At 53.3% G+C, this 19,133-nt stretch overlaps 8 protein-coding genes across 8 annotated transcripts; 2 read left to right on the top strand and 6 right to left on the bottom strand.

Annotated features, from left to right (window-relative positions):
• Positions 1–2,094: 2,094 nt before the first annotated feature.
• Positions 2,095–3,660, top strand: MIND_00964000 (uncharacterized protein; the record flags this gene model as incomplete). The annotated part of the gene is made up of 1 exon (XM_037366254.1): positions 2,095–3,660. The coding sequence occupies one exon, from the start codon at positions 2,095–2,097 to the stop codon at positions 3,658–3,660; it is 1,566 nt and encodes a 521-aa protein (XP_037217666.1).
• A 300-nt stretch (positions 3,661–3,960) lies between these two features.
• On the bottom strand, positions 3,961–5,505 carry MIND_00964100 (uncharacterized protein; the record flags this gene model as incomplete). Its single annotated transcript, XM_037366255.1, has 1 exon — positions 3,961–5,505. The coding sequence occupies exon 1, from the start codon at positions 5,455–5,457 to the stop codon at positions 3,961–3,963; it is 1,497 nt and encodes a 498-aa protein (XP_037217667.1). The 5' UTR covers positions 5,458–5,505.
• A 109-nt stretch (positions 5,506–5,614) lies between these two features.
• Positions 5,615–7,531, bottom strand: MIND_00964200 (uncharacterized protein; the record flags this gene model as incomplete). Its single annotated transcript, XM_037366256.1, has 12 exons — positions 5,615–5,843; positions 5,894–5,947; positions 5,994–6,065; positions 6,118–6,171; positions 6,224–6,331; positions 6,382–6,453; positions 6,505–6,558; positions 6,611–6,697; positions 6,751–7,023; positions 7,080–7,157; positions 7,216–7,406; positions 7,454–7,531. The coding sequence occupies 12 exons, from the start codon at positions 7,529–7,531 to the stop codon at positions 5,615–5,617; spliced, it is 1,350 nt and encodes a 449-aa protein (XP_037217668.1).
• Positions 7,532–7,935: 404 nt separating this feature from the next.
• Positions 7,936–9,204, bottom strand: MIND_00964300 (GTP-binding protein 2; the record flags this gene model as incomplete). The annotated part of the gene is made up of 2 exons (XM_037366257.1): positions 7,936–8,825; positions 8,877–9,204. The coding sequence occupies 2 exons, from the start codon at positions 9,202–9,204 to the stop codon at positions 7,936–7,938; spliced, it is 1,218 nt and encodes a 405-aa protein (XP_037217669.1).
• Positions 9,205–9,923: 719 nt separating this feature from the next.
• Positions 9,924–10,579, top strand: MIND_00964400 (Spliceosomal protein DIB1; the record flags this gene model as incomplete). Its single annotated transcript, XM_037366258.1, has 4 exons — positions 9,924–10,136; positions 10,181–10,329; positions 10,388–10,415; positions 10,469–10,579. 4 exons carry the CDS (start codon positions 9,924–9,926, stop codon positions 10,577–10,579), a joined length of 501 nt encoding a protein of 166 aa, XP_037217670.1.
• A 160-nt stretch (positions 10,580–10,739) lies between these two features.
• On the bottom strand, positions 10,740–12,249 carry MIND_00964500 (uncharacterized protein; the record flags this gene model as incomplete). Its single annotated transcript, XM_037366259.1, has 11 exons — positions 10,740–10,842; positions 10,889–10,983; positions 11,037–11,093; positions 11,143–11,277; positions 11,340–11,519; positions 11,571–11,589; positions 11,635–11,667; positions 11,725–11,743; positions 11,798–11,867; positions 11,924–12,050; positions 12,107–12,249. The coding sequence occupies 11 exons, from the start codon at positions 12,247–12,249 to the stop codon at positions 10,740–10,742; spliced, it is 981 nt and encodes a 326-aa protein (XP_037217671.1).
• A 239-nt stretch (positions 12,250–12,488) lies between these two features.
• On the bottom strand, positions 12,489–13,849 carry MIND_00964600 (Protein kinase domain-containing protein; the record flags this gene model as incomplete). The annotated part of the gene is made up of 5 exons (XM_037366260.1): positions 12,489–12,824; positions 12,883–13,234; positions 13,284–13,321; positions 13,368–13,652; positions 13,700–13,849. 5 exons carry the CDS (start codon positions 13,847–13,849, stop codon positions 12,489–12,491), a joined length of 1,161 nt encoding a protein of 386 aa, XP_037217672.1.
• A 487-nt stretch (positions 13,850–14,336) lies between these two features.
• Positions 14,337–19,089, bottom strand: MIND_00964700 (uncharacterized protein; the record flags this gene model as incomplete). Its single annotated transcript, XM_037366261.1, has 15 exons — positions 14,337–14,517; positions 14,569–14,757; positions 14,805–14,917; positions 14,967–15,407; positions 15,458–15,753; positions 15,788–16,271; positions 16,322–16,462; positions 16,515–16,532; positions 16,585–16,681; positions 16,732–17,336; positions 17,389–18,054; positions 18,106–18,610; positions 18,660–18,893; positions 18,943–18,960; positions 19,013–19,089. 15 exons carry the CDS (start codon positions 19,087–19,089, stop codon positions 14,337–14,339), a joined length of 4,065 nt encoding a protein of 1,354 aa, XP_037217673.1.
• Between the last annotated feature and the right edge of the window lie 44 nt (positions 19,090–19,133).

Consider the following 19,133-nt stretch of genomic DNA (forward strand, 5'->3'; position numbering starts at 1 on the left):
CTGCTTCAGACAGTGCATCTGCGAGTGCCTCGGGCTCGGCTGTGCCGTCGGTCTCGGTCAGCGAGTCTGTTGTGCCATCAGTGTCGGTCAGCGAATCTGCGGTTCCTTCCGTCAGCGCGTCTGTCCCGATTTCGCTTTCGGCCTCGGCCTCGGAGAGCGCATCTGCGTCTGCGTCAGATAGCGCCTCCGCAAGTGCATCGGGCTCTGTTGTGCCGTCTGTCTCGGTCAGCGAATCTGTTGTGCCTTCAGTGTCGGTCAGCGAATCTGCGGTCCCTTCCGTTAGCGCTTCTGTCCCGATATCACTTTCGGCTTCGGCGTCTGCATCAGATAGCGCTTCCGCCAGCGCATCGGGCTCTGTTGTGCCATCGGTCTCGGTCAGCGAGTCTGTTCTGCCGTCGGTCAGCGCGTCTGCCCCGGTCTCGCTCTCTGCATCTGCATCAGATAGTGCATCTGCCTCAGCATCGGAAAGCGCGTCGGCGTCGTTATCGGCGTCGAGCGCGTCTGCGTCCGCTTCGGAGAGTGCCTCCGCCAGTGCTTCGGCGGTCAGTGTGTCTGAGTCGGCGTCCTCGGTCTCGGCCTCGGTCTCGGCCAGTGAGTCGGCGTCATTGTCGGCGTCGAGTGCGTCCGCCTCTGCTGCGTCAGCCAGCGAATCCGCTAGTGCTTCCGCTTCGGCGGCGAGCGCGTCGGAGTCGGCGGCTTCGGTCTCGGCCTCGGCCAGTGAGTCGGCGTCAAGCGCATCTGCCTCTGGTGCCTCGGCTAGCGAATCCGCCAGTGCTTCGGCGGCTAGTGCCTCTGAGTCGGCGTCATTATCAGCTGCAAGCGCGTCAGCCTCTGCTGCGTCAGCGAGCGCCTCGGCGTCTTCGGCCGAAGCAGCTTCGTCGGCGTCGGCGTCGGCGTCGGCGAGTGAGTCGGCCTCATTATCGGCCTCTAGCGCATCGGCCTCTGCTTCGGCCAGCGAATCCGCCAGCGCGAGTGAATCAGCCTCACTATCGGCCTCTGCTTCTGAGAGTGCTTCGGCGTCTTCGGCGTCGGCCTCGGCCTCCAGCGCGTCGGCGTCCGCTTCTGACAGCGCCTCAGCCAGCGCGTCCGAGTCAGCATCGGCCTCGGCGGTGTCGGCCTCGTCCGTCTCCGAATCGGCGTCCCTGTCCGCATCGTCCTCATCTGCTGCCCCGAGCGCGTCTGCCTCCGCGACTGCCATCCAGGTGCGGGACGTCAACAGCGGCAGCTCCATCGGGTTCCTCGGGCTCGCCGGGTAAGTTCCCACACATCTACTCTGCTCTTAACACACGTGCTAACCGGTGACATAGGGGCCGATACATCGTGACGCCGTTCCAGGGCAGCGCGAGCCTGTTCGCGCCGGGGAGCAGCGGGAGTCTGCTGCTGCGCGACACGGCGGGCGCCGCGGCGACGCCGTACCTCGCGGGCCTCGTGACCGCGGGCACCAACCTGGCGGCGAGTAATGGGAACTTCGCGGTCCTTGGCGCGGCTGAGCAATGTACGTACTCTTCTCCGACCCTGATATAAGCGTCTAACGTGTTGGTCTTTTTAGCGCTCCCTGGCCAGACGCCCCAAAGCGGCGCGACGTCGGTCGCCGGCGCCAACTTTGAGAGCGCGATCTGGAGCGCGGGCGGTGTCGGTGGCGCGGTCAGCGCGTCGTGGGTGAACTACGACGGAAGTGAGTTTTTTTTGTTTTTCCTTCTTGATGGGCACTTGCTGACGGCTGTTTGCAGCCTCGCCCGCGATCGAGTTCGTGTGGGTCCCGTCGCAGTCGTCGATCTACCTCACCGCGAACCCCGCGCTCGTGATCGCGAACAACGCCGGGTCGTCGCTCGTCACGTTCTCGAGCTGAAGAGGGGATCTTCTTTTAGGATAGGAATATAGGACATTTTCGGTTTCTAGGTATACACATTTATAGACTATTGTTTTGTTTCGCTTGACTTGGACTTGGATAATAGACAAAAGTTGGCCTTGCTCGATCTTATCTTACGTCGGATTCGGTCTCAGTTAATCAGATATGCCCGGCGTGATACCATCACTTGCCGTTATTTCTGTAAACCGTCATGTCATGTCCCTAACACTTCTACCACCTCCACCATGAAGGGCCAGTTGTCCCGGCGGAAATCGCAAGCCCCGTTGGAATGGGTGCTCCCCGTTGAGCTGTGGGAGCTTATCCTGGACGAGATGAGCGACGGGCGGCTTGTCGAAGCCGCGAAAGTGTGTCGCGCGCTCAACACGCTTGCGCTGCGGCTCTACTTCCGCCGGAACAAGATGGAGGCTTGTCAAGGGGCGCTTGATATCCGCTCGCACCTCCTGCGCGCGCTGTTTTTGGCGGTCCACCCGTCGGAAGGGGTGCGCAGCCTCACGGTGACGTTTTGGACGTTTGGCAAGGGCCGGAGCGTGCTTATGCTGCGGGACATCGTGGAGAGGTGGCCGAGTTTGACGGAGGTTAACCTTAGTTGGCGACACAACATCCTGACGCGGCATCCGGACATGGAAGCCCATTCGAGTCGAAAGCCGGTGTCTGCAGCGGCGTTTTTGTCCGCGCTGTGGGAGGTCGTCGTGTTGGTTGCGCAGAGATGTGCTGCTAGTCGTGGCCATGGGGGCAGCGAAGCGGCTGTCGTGGTCGCAGACGGCGCGCTGCATCGGTGCGACAGCGGCGCGCTGGCGGCGGCCAAGCTCACGTGGCGCGGCGGGGCATTCGGAGCGGAGCTGGAGTACGTGTTCCCGCGCCGGCCGGGCCGCGTCAGACGCGTGCTGAACACGGTGTTCCGCGCGCAGGCGCCGCCGGCGTACAGTGCCAGGCTCGAAGCGCACGCCCGCCCGCAGTTCGTCGTCCGCTCGAGGACGGGCGCCGACATTCGGATCACGCGGATTGGAGGAATACGCGTGGGCCCGCTTGCAGGTGGGGGAGCGCTGATTCAGGTCGACACCGACTACCTGCGCCTGCGGCCCGACCCGGGCCTGGATGTGGCGGCGCTGCTGCCGCATCTCCGCCTGCCCTCGCTCGCGACCGTGGAGATTGGCGTGCCGGACATAGCGCCTGCCGCATTCAGCCAGTTTCTCGACAACCATGCCCTCCTGTGGACTTTCCAGCTGACCTGCCTGTGGTCCCCCAAGCTACCATCCCCTCCCTCCCGCGTGAGCGCCGCAGCTACCGGCGGCACGTATACCGTCACGTGCCGCGACCCCGCGCACATCGCCGGCCTCCCCGACTTCCTCGCCGCAACCCTGCCGTCCCACCCAGACCTCCGCGTCGTCGTCAGCATCCCGTGGCGCCGCAGCACGCCCGCAGACCGCATCGCCGCCGCGCGCGTCTTTGCCCACCTCGGCGCGCGGCACCCCGGCCCGAGCTACCCCGCGCTCCGCCTCCCGCCGGACTTCGCCGCCGCCCCGCCCGCCAACGCCGCCGAGATCGCCGCGCTCGCGAGCCTCGCGCGCACGCCTTCTGTCACGGCCACGTGCCCCGCGCCAGCCGATGCGCACGCGCTCCTCCCGCTCCTCGCGCACCTCCCCGCACTCCGCCACCTGTACATCCGCCTCGACCGCCCCGGGCCCGGGAGCGACGCGACGCACGCGTGGGCGGCGCTGCAGGCGGCCGCGGCGACTGTGCTGCCCGGCGTGCGCCTCGCGGTGCTGGACGAAGAACCACATGTGTCGTAGTAGCTTGTCGCGGTCACGTGGGATCTGATGAAGTTCTTAATAAACTAGTGCAGTTGACTGCAATGGAGTTGATCACAATGCAATTGATAATGTCTTATTTCAGAACTTGGAATGGTTTGCTTAACACATCTCTCCAACTTGAATGAGTGAGATCCACATTTGGGAAGTTGTTTAGTTGTTTCCAGCGCTCGAGCCAAATCGACCCACATTGGGTGTATTCTTTGCACCAGTCAATGAAGACACTATTATAAATACCCGTCACTAAAACAGTCTATTCAACGTAGTTACGGTATAGCGTATTCACCGCAGGTCCATGACACTCAACTGCACCCCTGGCAACGCCGCCCGCGCGAGCGTCTTCACCTCCGCCACCTCCGCCGAGCCCAGGTCCGTCCCCGCGAGCGTCATCTGGAGGTGGCGCAGCACAGGGAGGTGCGCGAGCAGCGGGAGGAGCGCACGCGCCTCCGCGAGAGAGTAGCACGTGACCGCGACGAGGGCGGTGCTCACCAAGCTGCCGAGCGCGACGATCTCGGCGGCGGCGTCGGCGTCACTGGAAGCGGCGAAGTCCGACGGGAGGCGCAGCTCGAGGTGGCTGGCGGCGGGGTGCCGACCGACACAGGCAAAGACGGCGGCGGCGGCGGCACGCTGTTCGGCGGTGATGCGGCGCCACGTGAATTCGACGACGAGCAGGCCGGAGGGCGAGCGGACGTTGAGGCCGAAGGCGCCGAGGAAGGCGGGGATGGCGGACACGTGCTCATGCGCGGCGACCGTGCACGTGGTCGTGCGCGGAAGCACGTGATGGGCCGGCGAGGATGGCCACGCACAGCTGAGCGTGAAGGTGTGCAGCTGCGGGTGGGCATCGATGAACTTCTGCAGCGCAACAGACGCGATATCGGGCGAGCCGATCTCCAGGCGAGTGAGGGCCGGGAGCCGGATGTGTGGGAGGACCGCCGAGATGTCCGCGGCAGAGAGGCCAGCGCCCATCTGTAGACGCAGAGAAGTGCTCCCGAATTGGACGAGTGTGTCGCAGCAGCCGTTGAGGTTGAGCGGGGCCACACTAACCCGCTCCATTCGCTCGATCCTAATGTCCCCCGTCTTGGCGCGGATGACAAACCGTGGGCGCACTTCCGTTTCCACACTACGGAGAGCCTGCTCTCTGCGTAATAATATAGTGCTGAGAATCCGCGTCAGACGGCCCGCCCGGCGCGAATACGCGTAATCCAGTTCAACTCTGGCACGGCCCAGCTTCGCCGCCGCCAGTGCACCCATCTCGCACCGCTGCAGCGTACCATTCGCAACGATGATAGCTTGGCTACTACCGCCTCTCCGCGCTACCACTACCAACACCTCCCACAGCGCGCCAAGAAACACCGCAGCGGAAATAGGCCGGCCATAGTTCGCCTCCAGGTCCGGATTCCGCGTCAGAATGTTTTGCGGCCAGTTGAGGTGGATTTCCGTTAGACTGGGCCACCTTTCGACAATGTCGCGTAGCATAAGAACACCCTGGCCTTTGCCAAACGTCCAAAACGTCACCGTGAGGCTGCTCACCCCTTCCGGCCGGTGCACCGCCAAGAACAAGGCGCGCAAAAGGTGCGAGCGGATGTCAAGAGCCCCTTGACAAACCTCCATCTTGTTCCGATGGAAGTAGAGCCGCAGCGCCAGCGTGTTGAGTGCGCGACACACTTTCGCGACCTCAACAAGACCGCCGTCGCTCATCTCGTCCAAAATAAGCTCCCACAGCTCAACGGGGAGCACCCATTCCAACGGGGCTTGCGATTTCCTCCAGGAGCCCTTCATCGCGGTGGTGGTTTGTAGCAGTGTAGTGTTAGGGACATGATGGTTTGGGATTGACAGCAAATGATGGATCACGCCAATTTCAGAGCTCTGTTTGTGAACACGAATAACCCATAGATACTAGATAATTAAGTGTACATATGTAAGAGAGAGTATTAAGTTATTTGCACTCGCAAGTCTGAGCCTGCTTGATCACCTTCTCGCCCTCGGGTTTAATCTCGGTCAGAGTCGGTCCAAGATTAGTCGTGCTGCTGCTCGCTGGTTGTTGACGGTTGGCGGAAGGCGACTCGGTTGTGGCCTTTTCGAGCTCCTCGACACTAGTCACAGCAGTCTTCTGCGTGGTCGCGTTACTGTTGTCCAAGCCAACGTTTCCCTCAACCTTCTTCGCACTAAAGCGGCTGTTAGTTCAATGAAAATGTCAAACACAACCACCACGTACTCCGTCTCAAGTGTGCCGGCGTTTTGCTGAGACAGTTCAGTCTTTTGAGGGAGGCTACTATAGTCAGTATGAATTGAACGCGTTGGCAAAGTGGACACACCCCAAATCCTGTGCGACCTCTTTGGTGTTTTGGTTCGATGTCGGGGCGATTTCTCCTTCAACCTTCTTCGCCCTAAGAGTCCTAGTTGTCAGTTCGGCCCCACGAGGAATATGAGCACACAAACTCGGTCTCAAGTGTAGCCGGGTTTTGCTCTGAAAGTTCGGTCTTCTCGGGGAGACTATGTAGGAGCCATGGTAAGCGCTTGCGACAGGTTGGAACAAACAACACACCTCAAGTCCTGTGTGACCTTTTGGTTCGATGTCGGCGCGACTTCGTCTTCAACCTTCTTCTCAATTGTTCCCGGGTTCTGCTCAGATAGTTCGGTCTTCTTCGGGAGACTAGGAACCGCAATGAGCATATGTCCGACAGCGAGTTCGAAGAAAAATACCCCAAGTCTTGCGCAATCTCCTTCGTGTTTTGGTTTGAAGCTGGGACGACCTCTCCTTCAACCTTCTTCGCACTGAAAGTTTTTGTCAATCGAGTGGAATACGATAAACATAGAAGGACGTACTCTTGCTCGAGTGTGGTCGGATTTTGTTGAGAAAGTTCAGTCTTTTTCGGAAGACTATGTGATATGGTTAGCGAATGAGAGAGCCGAGTTGAGAAAAGGAATGTACCTCAAGTCTTGCGCAACCTCTTTGGTTTCTGGATTTGATACAACACGTTCAGTTGAAGGTGCAACCTCTGCTTCGACCTGTTTTGTGCTGCGAAGAGTGGTTAGTAAAAGACAAAAATGCCAAGCAACAGAGAAACGTACTCGCTCGCGAGTGTTTGCGAAGCCTTGCCAGTGTTTTGAGGAGACAAGTCTTCAATCTTCTTGGGATCGGTTTCTGCTTCAATCTGCTTGACGGCGCCATTCTTCGGGTCCAAGCCTTCGGCGAGCGTTTCCGTTTGCTTTTCCTGTTGAAGAGGCGCGTCTTGAATGAGTTGAGGGTCAGTTTTGAGTGTGGTCGAAGTTTGTTGCTCAGTGTTGGGACGAGTAACGCGATGAGTTGGCAGTTCGTTGTCGCCTTCTAGCTGCTTGATGGCTCTGTCAATGAACAAGTTAGTGTTCAATTCGAATAGTAATCGATAAAACAAACGCACTCGTCGCCGGCTTTTTCATCCTTGGACGGATCCAGAGGCAGAGAGAGACTCGGTTGCGACGACTCTTGATTCGGATTGCTACAAAAACAACCAAGTCAAAAAACGGCGAGAAAAAAAAAACAAGATGACCACGCACCTTTGACGGAAGCCAGAAGTGTCAGTGGGAGAGTTTACGCTACAGCCTTGAGTCTTGCAGCAGTCGGCCCAGGCAGCCTCGAAGCTTGGGTTCTTGCTCATAAAGTCGGGGTTGCAGCGGAGGTCTTCAATATTGTGTTCCGTAACTTCCAGCGTTCCCTCCGTCGTCGAAATCAGACACGTGGCGAGATTCTGCTCGGCGAGTCAGTTGCAAGAAAAGAAAAGACAACGTTTCGTACCGAGCGAGGAATAGGTTTCGCGGCAGCAAACACGGCAGCGAGGGCGAGGACAGCGAGAGTGCGGGAGATGGCAGGCATTTCGTTCGTTCGTTCGTTTCAAAGGAGTGTGTGGTAAAAAGATAGTAGTAGGTCGGGTCGTAGTCGTAGTTCGTGGATGAGAAACGGGCGTCACAAAATGTGTGGCTTTTATACCGTGGTGACTGATGGCGCTCAACTACCTAATCAGGAAGTAACTCGCTTTCTCCTCTCCTACGGGCCTGCGGTCCTAGCTATCGCACTTATTTATCAAGGGCTTCATGGATGCTGCCGTTAGATACCGATTTGGAACAGACAGTCCCCTCCGTTGCCCCAAAAAAGCTCATAAGAGTCCGATCAACATATCCATGATTACAGTACAGTCTACACATAGCAAGCAGTTGAAACACAATCCAGTGTACAAAAGAGACAAAAGTAGATGAGAAAATAGGAATATATATATTACCTCAGGTCAACGAGAAAGCGCCACCAAAATCTAAGAACGCCTCTTCTATCGACATTTTGCGGACCACAAGTGCCTCGACGATAAGACGAGGCTCCACATTTGACGCGTTGGTGCTCGTTAAGGGAGTGACAGGGACAGTGAGATGAGTTGAAGCGAGACCGGTGAATGGGCCAGGCACAGCTGTGACCATTGACGGGAAAACATCGTCTTCGCCATCAAGATCGAGGTCGGGGTCGTCAACGGGCAGCTCAAGCGCTGGGATGGATGACGGCTCGGGATTGACTGAGACATGAAGCGCCTCCAAGTCTGTAACAAGAGCATCAGTTTGCGAACACCCTTTCTCCTCGACTTGAGCTGCCTCGACAGCCTCAGACACTTCCTGGACCAAGGTATTCAGACGCTCTTCACGTTTGCGGTCACGGTTTTGTCGTCGTTTCTGGGCCTTGATGGCCTTGACCCCATCCGACTCGTGAGCTGCCGAAGAAAGCAGGCCGTCCGGGAGATGTTTTCCCTTCTTGCCCTTCGCACCCTTCTTCTTGTGGTGGAGGTTCTGGTGGCCCTGTGACCGCTCGCGAACGGGCCGCGGTTTGTAAACCGAGGCAATTTCGAGGTCAAAGTGACCTTGAGGCACCAATGCCGAGTCCATATCATCAAGGTCGTCCATGGAAAAGATACTTTCAACGCCATTCTTGACGGACGTGGATAGCTCGTCGTCGACGTCAGTGGCGGAGAGCTCCGTCTCGGTGTTGGTGGCCGTTGATTCATCAGAAGTAAGCAGGAGCGGCTGTCGTCTAGCTGTTCGCTTCCCGTACCACGAGTCGGGGTCAGCCGACACAAGGTCAAGCATAGCCGCCGGGACCTCAATTTCTTTGACAACAATAACGCTGGCGCCTGCATCAAAAGTCAGTCACTGCATGAGAAGTAAAAGAAGTAACCCCGCACCAATTTCGCCAGCCATCATCTCCAGCGTCTCGAGGCTTTGCTCGAGCTCTGCGCGGGGTAGCCCCACAAGCATTCCACTGTCCGCTACGCCAAGCTCATAGTACGCTTGGCCGCCGCCCTCAAGCAGCCGCCACTTCATCTGAGTGACCAGTCGGGCAAAGCGACCAGGAGAAGGCGAAAGGAGCTGTAGCTTGTATTCCACGTTACCATCGTCTTGCTCAGGAACAAGACGGGGCACAGGACTCGGCGAAGGAGAAGGCGGCGTCGAGATGAAAGGGTCCCACGGAGAGGGAACCCTTGGGCTTTCCGACTCGTTCTCGGCAAACATTGCAGTAGTGTGGGTGTGGTTTTTTGTTTAGATAGAAGTGAGCTGGTGTATCCGTGGAATCATTGTGGAGTGAGGAGAGCAGACGAGAAGACAACGAGGTAGAGCAAATTTATGCAGCCATGACCAGTCAAGTCAAGTCACAAAAGTGCATCGCATCTGTCGGGCGGCAACCACGGCGTTGCATGATAGCCGATCACGGACATCAACTCGCTTTGGTCCTACGTAACGTCGATCGTCCGTGTTCGTCTTTCATGAATCCATCTCTTCGTGGTCCTCATATTTGGCAAATATCATGGCGCTCTCTACTGCTTCATCTTTGCCATATAGTTTTCTCTGACACCCATGTAAGACTGGGAGCATCAATAAGCACTCAATGCCAGCCTAGATATCCTGAATTCAGTAGGAGAGTACATTCTAACTGTGCTGGCCAGAATAAGTTTGAAAAGGTATCTCTGAGTCTGGCAGTGATAAATATCAGGCGACAAAACTCATGACGGTACAGTACGAGTACAGTACTGTATCTTGAAAACAGCCTGCAATGGCTCATAATCTCAACGTTGATGGCGAATTCCTTATGACTCCTGGCAGTGCTGTGCGATTAGCTGTGTCCTACTTATGCAGTACCATACACTTTGCATTAAGTTCAAGCATCGCGACTTCATGAATCTTGCACGTGATCGCTTGGCGCTTGTTGCCACTTCTTCCCTGCACCCACAACCATGTCCTACTTCCTCCCCCATCTTCCCTCGGGCTGGCACGTCGACGAAGCCATCAAGTCCGAAGAAGACCGTGTCGTCGTCATCCGCTTCGGGCACGACTGGGACAGCCAGTGCATGACTATGGACGAGACGCTCTACTCCGTCTCCGAGAAAGTCCAGAACTTTGCCGTTGTCTATCTGTGCGATATTACGGAGGTCCCGGACTTCAACAAGGTGCGCAGCCTCCCTATGGCATGCAAAAGTCTCATCCAGCGCAGATGTACGAGCTTTACGATCCCTGCACAGTCATGTTCTTCTACCGGTTGGTGTCTGTTCCCTCCATTTGCCCCCAAAAGCTCACTCTATCGTTTAATGGCAGGAACAAGCATATCATGATCGATTTGGGTACTGGCAACAATAACAAAATGTGCGTCTGCATCCCCGTTCTTTAGTGTTGTGCTTACCCAACTTCTTCCCCCCGCAAGTAACTGGGCTATGGATAACAAACAGGAAGTACGTAGTCGTCTTTCAAGCAAGGCTAAGAAACTCATTACTGTGTTTCGTAGATGATCGACATCATCGAGACCGTCTACCGTGGAGCGTCCAAGGGACGTGGCCTCGTTGTTTCACCCAAGGGTACGTTTATGCTCTATCTTACTGCCAATTCCCTGATATGAGTGACAGACTACTCTACGAGGTACAGATACTAGGTGGGCTGGCTTTCCAAATGATCAACGACCAACCACTTTGTACTCTCTTGTACTAATATCGTTCAACGATTTTGGTAATGCTAATCACCGAACCAAATCATCCATTGACATCACTTCCGCACACTTTTCAGTCATCCAGCGAGGGTATAGAGGACAGGCTCCGAATGCTCCCCTCAGACGCAAGCGTCGATGGTGCTGTGGCATAAGTTGTGCTCGACATGACACTCATTCTAATGAACGAGTTAAGCCCAATCTGTCATGAATCTTATAAAATACCTCAGCTGAACATTCTGCTCTCTTTGGTGTGAGTGAGGGATTGGAGCAGCACGCGAGGGTTCGGCGCCAGCACCACTGTCAGTAGTGTCCTCGACCTAATCTGAACTATCAGCAAGACTATCGTTTACACATACGAGGGGGAACTCACGCTGCCACATCGAGAAGAAACCAAAGCACCAAGCTCTGAATCTTGACTCTGACAATCCTGAAAATGACTGAGCATTGCAAGTACAACAGCGCAATATCTCGTTTACATCATTCAAGTTAGCAATCCCCCGGTCGAGTTGCGGGTATGGGGGAGGAGAGGTGCTCGTGGAGCTAAACTGGGTGCTTATGCTATCTCGATTCTGACTTGGGTTGGTGTCGTTTACGACCCGAAAAGTGCGTTCCTGTTGATTTTACGGCCAAGTCAGTCCACCATTCACTGCAGGAGGAAATATATGGAACGTACCAACTTGGAAGAGGCCAGATGCTCATGCGTATCGATGGTTGCGTCTGATATCTGTGGACGCTCGATAGACTCGCTGTCATTGAGACCACTGGGTTCAGGTAACGGGGCACCATCCGCGTCTGGGTCGTGATCTGAAACATACGCACGGAGACGAGGAAGTATCTGATCTCTTTTTCGTCGCTGAACAGCAACAGTTAGGCACAATGATCATCTGTGTAACGCAGAACCTACCAGTAGCGCAATGCGATCTCTACGGAATTAGATAAGCAAGATTCAACCAAGGGAACCAACAAACTTCAACGTTCCACGTTTCATCCATTGCAGCTTCCTGTAAAACCAGGCGTAAATAAAGAGAGAAAACCGCAGAACACTTTGACGGCACTACTTCATGGGTGAGACTGAAACTGCTGTGCATAAACACTGGCACAAGAAAGATGGGACAGCAAAAAGCTGCTTACGGGGGGTGGTGGCATTTGGAATCACAAAACTAGCCTGGTCATCGATGGTAGTTGCTTCAGATGACCACATCTGGCTAAATTTTAGCTCTTCGACATGATGTAGGAAAGAGGACCACCAGCCATTACAAGGTCATATAAAGACATCACATCGGCGTGGAAGTTGCGAGCGCTTTTTCTGACGTCGCCATCCATTGTGCTACGCAGGGGATCGTCCGATAAGACATTACAGACTTGGCTTTTCTCGTTCGTCAATCTAAGAAATCGAGAATGCCATTTCAATGGCTGTCAGCCCTGGAAGAGTGTTTATACCGTTCAAAGTCGGCAATGATAGCCAATAATTCGGCCTTCTTGAATGACCACGCGTCACCAGTATCTTTCAACAATTTGAGACTTTCTTCAAGTTTGTTCAATGCGAGCCCGGCGTTGGTCGTGGGCAGGTTGGGGATCTTCATTGGAAGTTGAATCAATATCTCTGCTAGTGGAAGTCAAGACGGAAAGACATCCTGCTAACACGCTTTACAAGAGTGTGTCTAGCACGAGGCCTTGAGTTATTCTTGGGTGGAGAATGGACAGGGCTCAAAAGAAAGAGGGAAGTGACGGACGTGAGCGTCGAGTTCAAACCACAGATAAGTAGACACTTGTGCTGTACAAATCACGGCCCACTGATGAGCTGCACCTAACACGAGTCCTCCTACTTCTCGTGCAATTCACAATCATCTATCGTCGCCGTTGTCATTGGTAGCCTCATTTCCGTATAAAACATTCGTATTGACTCGCTGAGAGCTGGCCGATGACCTTGTGATGCTTTTTGCGGAAGTGGTGGGACCCGCTTCAATGTCCGCATTATTTGCTGGAAGAACAGCCGCAGGTTGAAGGCATATTTTCGACCTGGACGCCGCAGATGCCATGAACTTAGATCATTGCATAGGACGTCGAGTTGGTCAATGACTTCTCCAATCGTAGGTCGTGTTGCAGGGTCGGGTCGCGTCATAGCTTCGACAAGAGGCTCGAGGAAGCGAAGTGATGGCTATTTGAGTGATCAACTCAAAATCACTCACTGATAGAAGTAAACAAGCAACGCGTACCAAGATAACTGACTTTTTGCCCAATCTTCTTGAGTAAACAAAGTCGTTTTTGAGAAGATTGCCGAGGACGTATATATCTGTCGGAAAGGGATTGCAGATGGCAGGTCGTTTGTGCTGCTCCGGTGGAGACCTGTCGCCACCATAAATCACGCGTTCGAGGGGTGGTCCATTTGCAGGATCATAGCGACGAGACAAACCAAAGTCGAGGAGAAAGAAACGTGGCCAGCATTCTGTACGGCTGATATGGCGTGCTTTATGCTGATTTTGCGGGTCCTGAGAGATGTATATAGGATGAAATCCATCTGGGAAGAGTAAACTCGGGTCTTGTGCAAGATTGGGTCCCCAGCAATCACTTGAAAACGGATCAAAACGAGCAGCGGCTGCGTGTCTGTGTTGCCCACCGATGAGCGACGAAGTTTTGATGCATGAACTCAATTCCCTGACTGAATTTTTAGCAAGAGCTGGAATTTTCAGACTTTACTTACTTCAAAAATCTGTCGGAAGCAGTCCACCACCTCGCCGACGGTTTCAAACATCGGTCTGTCGAAACGAAGAAGTCGAGGCATGACGATAATTTGCTTATCCGTATCATCTGGGTCTGTGAGGACGTCAAAGATGGGAATGCAGTGATTTTTTGGGTCTTCAGAAAGCGGAGGTGACGAAAATAGTCTGGCAATCTCAACTTCGTGAGGGTGAATACGGGTTGAAACTGCTTTCAGCATGACAGGTTGCCCATCCGAAATGCGATGAGCATCCATTATAGTATGTCGCTGTAGGCATTTAGCTTCCACGGTGTGCGGTTCGGAGAGTAACGCACAGTGTGTGTTGCCCAATCCTCACGCCGAGCGGCAGGGTTGGGATTCAGGATATACTCTGGGTTGAATTTGGGCCGCAAGCGGTACCCAGATGCCTCTAAGAAGGACCTGTGTTCGAGCCAATAGATATCTCTTGGGTTGAATTCCAGCATTTGGTGGACGTGTGAGCATGAGGCATTTCTCACACGTGATTTCAATTTAGCCGTGACATGTGTGACGCCTGATAATAATTATAATAATAATGAGAATGCAGCAGAGCTCAAAGCGGCAATATACTCAGCTTCGTTCTTTTCTCCGCCTTTCTTGGAAGCTCGAGACTACCCCCGCAAAAAGCAAAGAAAGAATGCGGACCTTGAAGCGGCTCCCAGAAAGCATCGCAACACCATTGGCCACCTTACACCAGCGGCCTTGAAAGAGACTTGAGTGTGATGTCAGATGTGTCATGTGACCGCGTTTTTACTGATGAAGTTGTACAAGTCCAAGTGCTGTTTCTAGTTTGTTTTTTGTGACTCTGCAACAGCATGCAACAAAGATCTTACTGCACAAATTATACAAATGTCCCATGAACATAACTGACTCGTAAGAAAGAAAGAAAAGGAGAAGCGGTATATGTAGTATGCAACGAGATATCAGTCCCTCTCACCGTTCAGGAACCTCCGGCACGGGTGGTACTTCTGGTACAGGCGGAGGAGCTTGCCTTCCTGTTCCCGGTCGCCTCATCCCTGCTCTGCGCTCTTTGTTTTGCGCAAGTTTCTCTTGCTCTGCCTGCATCGTGTTGAGAATTTGCAGTTGTTGGGCGATGAATTCTGAGGTGTTGGGTCTGGAGACCGATCTAAATCAGCGGAGGGTGGTACGTTGGTTGAACACACACCTCATTCGTAATATGCGCATTATAGTCTCTCCATTCGATACCTCCTTCTCCTCCCGCTTCTCCTTCTTCCGTTCTTTGATGGTGCCCAAGTTGCGTTGCTGATAAACACTCTTGACCCGCCGTTTCGTGGTTGAAGATGAACGTAAACTTTGCTGCATCATGCGCACGCATTCCTCCATCAAAGCGTCACTATACCCAATAAGAGACCTGAAATGATGCACAATAGCTTGACCTACGTGTGCCAGTCGTAGTACAGTCGTATCGAAACGACATCGCGATACTTCTGGTTTTGAAGAACCTCTAGTGGAACAGGGCCCTCGCCGTTCGCGTAGAAATAGTCTCTCAAGAACTGGCAAGTATTAGTATCGAAGCGGACTGGACACACTCAACGCAGTCACCTTCAACCACTTGAACACAACGTCCACCTCCTTGTCAGTCAACGGCTTCATGTCACTCGAGACGTCCGACAATGGTGGGATAAGCAAGCCCTCGACCACAACCAAAATCTCCTTCCACACACGAGACATTACCATATCCTTTGCCGTGTCGCTGAGATAGGTATTGAGTGTCTGGAGGTTCGCATCGAAATAGTCGAATAAAGGGAGAATGGCCTGCTCAATTTCGACGTCTGTGAGCTCGTCAGGACGGATACGGGGTTTCTCTGAGCTGGGCAATGGGATTTGGACCTCGTTTGAGGAAGAACCCAGTGCAGAGGTGGCAGAACCCCACAGCGCGGTGACACCACTGAGGGCTTTGTTGACATCTAATGAAGATTTGTCGGACTTGAGGAGTGCTTTCAGCACTGGTCGAGAAAGACATTGTTGGATAAAGGGCGACATCTACAGGAAAACGTGACCAATCATCCCCGCACACAAGAACACAAACAAACCTTGTCAATGAAAATCCTCAGCATATCGGATTCTGCCCGTTTCAGTGACCGGAAAGCACGACCAAAGTAGAACAGAATATCGTCTTTCTCTCCTTCCATGCTGATTCGCACCAGAACACGGCCTTGCGAGTCCAGATCCATCCATAAATCGTGAGTCAAAAAGTCGCCAAATCGTCGTGGGTCCAAACACAGATATGCTCGCCCTACTGTGTCATGTTTGCCGACCAATGCACGGTCACGAACGCTAACCATTAGCCACAATGGCTTGTCGACGGAAATATCAAATGTTTCGTCCCCTGGAACAACACATTAGAGCGATGACAAACAAACAAACAGCCAACTTGCATCGGGGATTTAAGGTCTCGTATATCGTCCGTGTCTTGGCTAATCGCATGCCAGCTTCGTCACTCAAAGTCACGAAAGTGTCCAATCTAGACGACGGGCTGCCATCCAACGGCACCAGCCCTTCCGCAATACAAATCTTGACCGAAAACAAAAACTTTTCGGTTTCCGTTTTACTGGGGAGGGGGGGCGCTTGTTGGAGGGTTTCAGAAACGGTGTCCGCATGTGATTGGGTGTACATGTTGTCCAAAAGCTTCCGCGCCGCTTCCACATTGTTGAGCTTGACGCACGACTCGGGTTGAAAGTTGAAGGGTTCAACCTTCTTTTCCCCGGTGATCGTTAGCTGCCGAGCCTTTTCGATCCACGCGGAGGACTTTTGTGGTTGCAAGTACTCAGTTGGTCGAGGAAACATCTCGGTAAGGAAGAGGCCTTCGACACTGCGACAGTATTGCTCTATCGCTTTCGCCATACTCTGAACATATGGATCAGAAACAAAACAGGATTGTTCATGGGGAAAGCAACCTTGGATAAAGAAGTGACAAAACGAGCTTCCTGGTATTTGTCTTGCCAATCAAGTTCCTCCAGAAAGTTCACGGGACTTCTTAATGAGTCGAATAGATCAACAATTGAAGAACTATGGCCCTCAGCGCCCTCGGCTTGGAACTTAGGGGATGTAGTTAGCATAGAGTCTAAAGGATTTTAACAAAAGGTCAACCTTATCGGCCTTGATGGCCTATACAATCTCCCCTTAGTCAATTTTCTGAGAGGATCAAAGTGTTACTTACCGCCTCGACCCATTGCCCAGTTTTACTATCCGTATTGACCAGCCATTGTCGAACGTAAGGCTCGAAGAACGCATGGATATCGAAGTCGATACGACCCCTGCCATAAAATGTCATCGGACACGACGACAAGACCAAGCCAGAACTCACTGCGGACAGAACGCTGCGAACATCTCAATCAGCAGCTTTGTTCGGCGATATAATGCGAAGATGTCTTGAATGGGTACATCAGGTGTTGGTCCATTCATGGATGACTCGAACAGGCGCTTTTGGGAAGATTGCACTTCTTGGACATATTGCGGAATTTGAACCTCCATGACCAATGAGACGAGATCCAGTTGACTGTAAAGAACCTGATTAAAAACGACCACAATTTCGTATTGGACTGCATACCCCATGATTGGCTCCGGGAATCGTTTATCCAAGTTCTTTGCCGCCTTTTCGATTTCATCTGTCATCAATAACAAGGGTAGAGCGCGGTTAACCCCCGGTGCCGCTTGTAGCTCCTTCAGTGTGAGTTCATACCACCGTAATGCTACTTGGCGAATTTGTGTCTGAATGTCTCCAAAGCGAGCGTTGATGTCCTGGTCGAAACCAAAGCGTTCTAGCAAGCCACTGTCGCGGATGTGTTCCAGGACTTGGATGAAGGGCTCCACCTCTGAAGGTTTGATATTTGGGATGTTTTCCATGGCATGATACAAGTTGGAGAGGAAGGTGTTGAAGAGACCGCCATAGACACCGGATAGATACTCGGACTAAATAACTGCGGTCAAAAATAGAGGTAAGAGATGACAAATCAGCACACACATCGTGCAAAGGCCAGTCTTCTAGTTCGACGTCGGACATTACTTTGGAAACGTGAGTCAATGCTTCGGGTATACACTCCATTGGGATATCTTGACGTTCAAAGAATTGCTTCACGAGGTCCAAGAAACATGTTGCCCGATAGGAGTGCCCGATCCGCCAGCGAAGAGCAACCTCGTTCAACAAGTCTAGGTGTGGAGCAGATAAGATGCCTAATGACACCTCATCGTTGTCGTCGACCTCCGGGCTCAACATTGTCTCTAGGTCTGCGATCAAACAATGTTCCAATAGGCGTTTGTAATATTTGCGCGGGTTGGAAGGAATATAGGTGAAATAGTGGCCAATTGGAATCTCATCGTCGCCATTGACATCGTCTTGAAGTCCGTCACCATCAGCGTATAGTGACCGACGACTGCTGATAGATGGGTTTCGGGTTGGTTGTTGTTCGTAGCTCGAGTAAGGTCGCCCTCCGTAGGCTGATGAAGAGGCAGCGGCGCTTTCAGCCGGCGTTGATTTGGCTAACTCAGGATTGAATTGGACCATCGCTACGACGAGTTGTTGCAGGTGTGACGTTTCTGAAGTTCGCCAATTCCTCCATGCGTCGTCCGTTTCGAAATCTTCTTTCCGACCTGGGAAAGGCATGCCTGCGTTAATATTTTTCAGGCATGTCTGTTATACTCTTAGTCTTGAAATGATAGAGTCGATAAAGGTCTCACGCACTTTGAGGTCTGTTAACGCTGCCTTAGCGGTGCATGTTCCTTTGAGAGCGTCCACCTCCTGCTGCAGTTCTTCTTGTCGCATTCGGAACAACGCAGCGACAACCCCAACCAGCTCCATATCGTTGACGTTGGAGCTGACTGTGGGGATCGTGATTGAGTTGCGAGTTGATGCAGAATCGTAACCCGAGTCGCTGGAGCTCTGTGAGGGTGCCAGCTTGGCGGTATATGTGTCCAGCCGACTCAAAAGCTCTGGTGAAACATGGTTCACAGTCCGAAGACATTCTCGCAACATCTTGACGAAAATGGCGATCTGGTTATTGAGCTCGAGTTTCCATCCGTCTCCTCCGAGGGAAGGCTCCTTCTTTAGCACACCTGTAGCGTGTGTGGCAAACATAAGGATGAGTTCCTCGATCTTGCGGTTCTCCTTCATTTGGCGTTTGAAGCTGTCGACCATGAACTGGCCGTAAAATTTGGCCATGGTCCGCCGCACTAGTTGTTCGGAGTATCTGTGTATTAATTACCAACCAAGAAGTTGGCGTTCGACTGTTTACGCACGCTGGGTCCTTCCCCATAGCTATACTCTGCAACTTCTGCTCCAACACCTTGAGCAGCTTCTCCGGGAACTTGACGCTCTTTGGGCCATCGCGCACGTCCTTGAATATATCTCCAATTGAGAAGTTTGACAGAGCTGATAGGCGGGAATGGTGCTCTCGATCTCGCAATTCAGGCGGTATGGGGGCGCTGGTGACCGTCTCTGTTGGTTTGGGGGTCATGATATAGCTGAGGTATCTGAAGAGGGGACTGAGACGTGGATTTCCAGAGAAACAACCGTCCATACGCTACTCGCAGTACATAACTGTAATGCAAATAAAAGTCAGAGATGCCTCAATAATTTGCGGTAGACCTACTTGAAGAGATCGTCGTCGTTAACATATCGTGAGGTTCGGTTGTCAGAAACGCCGCTTTGGTAGCTTCGACGGGACATGGGTGATGAAGGAAGAAGAAATTAGTAGGTAGGAGGCGATGAAC

This window comes from Mycena indigotica, assembly GCF_014461135.1.
Source record: "Mycena indigotica strain 171206Taipei chromosome Unknown Mind.scaff0008, whole genome shotgun sequence".
Classification (NCBI taxonomy): domain Eukaryota; kingdom Fungi; phylum Basidiomycota; class Agaricomycetes; order Agaricales; family Mycenaceae; genus Mycena; species Mycena indigotica.